Source organism: Microcaecilia unicolor, chromosome 3, assembly GCF_901765095.1.
Source record: "Microcaecilia unicolor chromosome 3, aMicUni1.1, whole genome shotgun sequence".
NCBI lineage: Eukaryota > Metazoa > Chordata > Amphibia > Gymnophiona > Siphonopidae > Microcaecilia > Microcaecilia unicolor.
This window is the reverse complement of record NC_044033.1, coordinates 288,000,779-288,006,942: the sequence shown is the minus strand read 5'-3', so window position 1 is coordinate 288,006,942 and position 6,164 is coordinate 288,000,779. Positions and strand designations below refer to the sequence as shown.

The 6,164-nt window shown below is 42.8% G+C and overlaps 1 protein-coding gene across 2 annotated transcripts in view; it reads right to left on the bottom strand.

The window, feature by feature from the left end:
- Positions 1-6,164, bottom strand: part of ARID4B (AT-rich interaction domain 4B) — a 1,313,885-nt gene that overhangs the window by 431,336 nt on the left and 876,385 nt on the right. For both annotated transcript variants that reach the window (XM_030198147.1, XM_030198148.1), the window contains exon 14: positions 1,105-1,202. In XM_030198147.1, the coding sequence (XP_030054007.1) occupies positions 1,105-1,202 (98 nt within the window). The remainder of the gene's footprint in view (positions 1-1,104; positions 1,203-6,164) is intronic.

The window sequence follows — 6,164 nt, the reverse complement described above, 5'->3', positions numbered from 1 at the left end:
ACAGTACAGGCAAATATTGTAGGAAACTCAACGGGAGGTAAATAAGATAGAATCCTCTGAAAGAGAATCATAATTCTAATCAAAGCTCTCTCTTCAGCTATATAGGCTGTGGGTTTCTTGAGCAGGACTCACAGTATCACCTAAAGATGGTTTCTGATACAGTAACATGAGAGGGGCTCACCCAAACTAACAGAGTAAAGTGGGTAGTGTATTAGACTACAAAACACAACTCTGGAGAAGTTCATGAGAACACTACTTCACTCTTCACCTTGTTCCTAAAAAGTTGAGCTGGACCAAGAAGAAATGAAATTTTGGAAAGTTTAATGATGTCCCTTGTAGAATTTTCTTTTTATGATTGTTAATTCTTGTATATTTTCAATTTAGTCTGAATGTTGTCTAATCTTGTAAAAGTTGTCTCAAGTGTGTAACTATATAGGGCATTCTAAGCTGAAACAATCACAATGATGCCATCAAAAGCAGTCTGATTGTTATTTAGGAGAAGAATGGATGCTTTGTGTTTACACAAACAACTGGGAGGAGACCATAGTTCAAACCTTGCTTCTGCCAGATGCTGGCTGTAACCTTTGGCAGGTCACTAACTTCTGCTGCCTCAGATATCCAAATACATGTACAAGCTCTTGACACAAGGGACTTATGGGTACTAGTTGCTCAGGTTGTTTCAGGTGTCACAGAAATAAAATTTAGGAGATGAATCCGAAGAAACAAAATTGTTTTTCTTTTCCTACGGTAACAAAAAGCCAGATTTGAGCAGTTTCTTTAGTTGGGAAACCAATATTTACATTTCCATGCCTTACATGTACACTTTCTCCTCTCCTCTGATACATGTACATGACTGATTACTCCTCTTAAATCAGAAAAAGGAGCTGGGGGAAGTAAAAGACTGATACGCCCTGTCAACATTATCATTCAGACTGAAGACAGCAATCACAAAGCAAAACAGAGAAACCCTCACTTCTAACCTATGATGATTTTCCAGGAGATTTCTATTTGCTGTTTTTAAAGGAACCAGTGTTTTTCATCAGTAATAATAAGAAATGATAGGATTACTCCATGATGACATTCTCTCATTCAAGTTCAACTTACTTTTTATAAGCACACTTAACATTATACCCTGCTGCTGTGTTCAAAACAGGGATTCCAAGATCTTGATACACTTGTTTCCATACTGCTCCACTTTCAATCTGTAACATTAAAAAAATATATATTTGTTATAGTGAGAAAAAGTATAAAGCAAACATTGAATGCAATCCATTTGTTTATTCTACAAGTATCAAATACCATAAACACCTTGTTTTCTGAATTCTAATTAGCTATATGTGACTCCTACTTGTGTACTGAATCAGGTCTTTTCAGGTACATAATTGCACACCCAGTTATATAACAGCCTAACGTAAGTACATAAGTATTGCTACACTGGGACAGACCAAAGGTCCATCATGCCCAGTATCCTGTTTCCAACAGTGGCCAATCCAGATCACAAATACCTGGCAAGATACCAGAAAAGCTCAATACATTTTATGATGCTAAACCCAGAAATAAGCAGTAGATTTTCCCAAGACAATTTAATAATGGTCTATGGACTTTTCCGTTAGGAAGTCATCCAGACCCTTTTTAAACCCCGCTAAGCTAACCGCCTTTACCATATTCTCTGGCAACGAATTCCGGAGTTTAATTACAAGTCAAGTGAAGAAATATTTTCTCCAATTCATATTAAATTTACTACTTTGTAGCTTCATCGCATGCCCCCTAGTCCTAGTATTTTTGTAAAGAATAAACAAACGATTCACGTCTAACCATTCCACGCCACTCATTATTTTATCATATCACCCCTCAGCTGTCTCTTCTCCAAGCTGAAGTGCCCTAGACAATTCAATCTTTCCTCATAGAGAAGTTGTCCCATCCCCTTTATCATTTTTGTCACCCTTCTCTGTACCTTTTCTAATTCCACTATATCTTTTTTGAGATGCAGTGACCAGAATTGAACACAATATTCAAGGTGCGGTAGCACCATCGAGCGATACAAAGGCATTATAACGTCCTCACTTTTATTTTCTATTCCTTTCCTAATAATACCTAAAATTCTATTTGCTTTCTTAGCTGCCGCAGCACACTGAACAAAAGGTTTCAACGTATCACCAACAATGATGTCGAGATCCCTTTCTTGGTCAGTGACGCCTAACGTGGAACCTTGCATTATGTAGCTATAGTTCGGGTTCCTCTTGCATCACTTTGCACTTGCTGACATTAAATGTCATCTACCATTTAGACGCCCAGTCTCCCAGTCTCATAAGGTCCTCTTGTAATTTTTCAAAATCCTCTCGCGGTTTAACAACTTTGAATAACTTTGTGTCGTCAGAAAATTTAATTACCTCACTAGTTACTCTCATCTCTAAATCATTTATAAATATGTTAAAAAGAAGCGGTTCAAGCACAGACCTCTGAGGAACCCCACAATCTACCTTTCTCCATTGAGATGACATGGGCGGAAAAATCACGCCGGCGAAGTCGAATGCGATGGTGTCGAATGAAAAAGACACCAAAAAAAAAAAGGAAAAAGGGGTCCCGCACGGGCGGCCCATAATGGCTGCTGAAGAAAAAGAAAGAAAACTTACGGGAGCAAAGTTCTACGAAAAATAAAGGAAAACAACTTTTTTTTTTTTAAGACAGAAGATCACGGAAGCGAAAAGAGCCAAAAAACCGGCGAAAAAACTCACAGGGAGTCCGTAAAACCGCAGCGAGGGGGTCTCTGGGGCAGAGAACAGCAGTGAAGCAGTGTCCCGAGCCGCGGAAAAAACAAGACTGAGGAGCACGCTCGCGTTCAGGCGGGAAGACGGTCGCGCATGCGCGATGCGCACGGGAGCGTGAGGCTAGCAAACTCTTTGTTGCTAGGGAGAATTCCGGTTCTGAGGCTGCCGTCGACGTCACCCATCAGTGAGAACAAGCAGCCTGCTTGTCCTCGGAGAAAAAAAGGTATCATCTTATTTTCTTTTTCATGAAGAAACTTATGGAAAAAGAAACAAAAGTGAACAGTCATCTGTACTTTCTGACAATCTGCAAGAAGAATGACATCATTCCTAAAGGACTGAGGATCAAAAATCCTTTGGCTACTACATACAATTCTGACTATGCAGAGAAACTCTGCAGACGCACTAGTCAGAAACTAAGGAATGAACTCATACACCAACTCTACAAGAAGAAGAAAATAATACAAACCCAAAGGGATGAAATAATGAGAAACATGGAGGAACTACATCCACACTGTATAAACCAACTTAAGGAGGACCTGCATATCCAAGGAGAAAAACAACACATTGCTATCCGCAAGAAATAAATAAAGCTGTCTTCTCTCCTGCAGAATCACAGAGAGGAAAACAGCTTATCCTGGAACAGAAACAGCTCTGCAAAACCAACATCCCCAGACACCTTGGAGACACCTGGATACACATCCGAGGTATTAGAAAATCAAAGCCCAAATAAACCAAGAAACACTGATCACACTTTTGGAGAGGCAGATCAGGTAGGGATAGTAAACCTCTGACACAACTGGATGATCTAGATAAAGATCTGGTCGCAGATATCCATAAGTTGGGAAAGAAGAGAGAGGTGCTGTTGCTGGGAGATTTCAATCTGCCGGATGTAGATTGGAAAGTTCCATCTGCGGAATCGGAAAGAAGTAGAGAGATTGTGGATGCTTTTCAAAGTGCTCTGCTCAGACAAATAGTGATGGAACCCACGAGGGAGGGAGCGACGCTGGATCTGGTGCTCACAAATGGGGATAGCTTAACTGAGATGGGATAGCAGAGCCGGTAGTGGGAGGCGGGGCTGGAGGTTGGGAGGCAGGGATAGTGCGGGGCAGACTTATACGGTCTGTGCCAGAGCCAGTGGTGGGAGGCGGGACTGGAGGTTGGGAGGCAGGGATAGCGCTGGGCAGACTTATACGGTCTGTGCCAGAGCCGGTGGTGGGAGGCGGGGATAGTGCTGGGCAGACTTATACGGTCTATGCCAGAGCCGGTGGTTGGGAGGCGGGGATAGCGCTGGGCAGACTTATACGGTCTGTGCCAGAGCCGGTGGTGGGAGGCGGGGATAGTGCTGGGCAGACTTATACGGTCTATGCCAGAGCCGGTGGTTGGGAGGCGGGGCTAGTGCTGGGCAGACTTATACGGTCTGTGCCCTGAAGAGCACAGGTACAAATCAAAGTAGGGTATACACAAAAGTAGCACACATGAGTTGTCTTGTTGGGCAGACTGGATGGACCGTGCAGGTCTTTTTCTGCCGTCATCTACTATGTTACTATGTTACTATGTAAATGTTAGAGTGGGTGCCCACCTGGGCAGCAGTGACCATCAAACAGTTTGGTTTGATATGACAGCTAAAGTGGAGGGCGGCCACTCAAAAATCAAAGTCCTGGACTTCAAGCATGCTGACTTTAGTAAAATGGGGGAATACCTGAAGAAGGAGCTGATGGGATGGGAGGATGAACGAGAAGTGGAAGGACAGTGGTCCAAGCTGAATAAAGCTATAAATAGGGCCACAAACCTTTATGTAAGGAGAGTAAATAAAAGCATGAGAAAAAGGAAACCAATATGGTTCTCCAAACAAGTGGCTGGGAAAATAAAGGCTAAAGAGTTGGTGTTCCTGAAATATAGAAAAATTCAAGAAGAGAAACACGGGGAGGAATACCGGATGAAACTGAAAGAAGCCAAGAGAGAGATATGTCTGGCGAAAGCACATGCGGAAGAACAAATGGCTAGAAATGTAAGGAGGGGTGACAAAAATTTCTTCAGGTATATTAGTGAAAGGAGGAAGACAAAAAATGGAATTGTGAGACTGAAAGATGCTGCGAACTGCTATGTAGATAATGATGAAGAAAAAAACCAATTTGCTAAATATATACTTTTGTTCTGTTTTCACAGAAGAAAATCCAGGAGCAGGACCGCGATGGACTGGCAAAAGTACATGTGAGATTGGAGTGGATATAGCACCGTTCACGGAAGAGAGTGTGTATGAACAACTTAAAAATCTAAAGGTGGACAAAGCAGTGGGACCGGACGGGATCCACCCCAGGATATTGAGGGAGCTCAGAGAGTTTCTGGCGGGTCCTCTAAAAGATTTGTTTAATAAATCCTTGGAGACGGGACAGGTTCTGTGGGATTGGAGAACGGCGGAGGTGGTCCCTCTTCACAAAAGTGGTGATAGGGAAGAAGCCGGAAACTACAGGCCGGTAAGCCTCACTTCGATTATTGGAAAAGTAATGGAAGCGATGCTGAAGGAAAGGATAGTGAATTTCCTAGAAGCAAATAAGTTGCAAGATCCGAGACAACATGGTTTCACCGAAGAGAAATCGTGCCAAACTAATCTCACTGAATTTTTTGACTGGGTGACCGGAGAATTAAATCAAGGACGTGATCTACTTAGATTTCAGCAAAGCTTTTGACACGGTTCCCCACAGGAGGCTCTTGAATAAACTAGACAGGCTAAAGATAGGACCTGAAGTGGTGAACTGGATTAGGAACTGGTTAACGGGCAGACTCCAGAGGGTGGTGGTAAATGGAGTTTGCTCGGAGGAGGGAAAGGTGAGTAGTGGAGTGCCTCAGGGACCGGTGCTGGGGCCGATTCTATTCAATATATTTGTGAGTGACATTGCCGAAGGGTTACAAGGTAAAGTTTGCCTTTTTGCGGATGACACCAAGATTTCCAACAGAGTAGACACCCCGGAGGGAGTGGAAAACATGAAAAAAGATCTGCGGAAGCTAGAAAATGGTCTAAGGTTTGGCAATTAAAATTCAATGCAAAGAAATGCAAAGTGATGCATTTAGGGAGTAGAAATCCAAGGGAGACGTATGTGTTAGGCGGGGAGAGTCTGATAGGTACGGACAGGGAGAGGGATCTTGGGGTGATAGTATCTGAGGACCTGAAGGCGATGAAACAGTGTGACAAGGCGGTGGCTGTAGCTAGAAGATTGCTAGGCTGTATAGAGAGAGGTGTGACCAGCAGAAGAAAAGAGGTTTTAATACCCCTGTATAAGACGTTGGTGAGGCCCTACATGGAGTATTGTGTTTTGTTTTGGAGGCCGTATCTTGCGAAGGATGTTAAAAAAATGGAAGCAGTGCAAAGAAAAGCTACGAGAATGGTATGGGAATTGC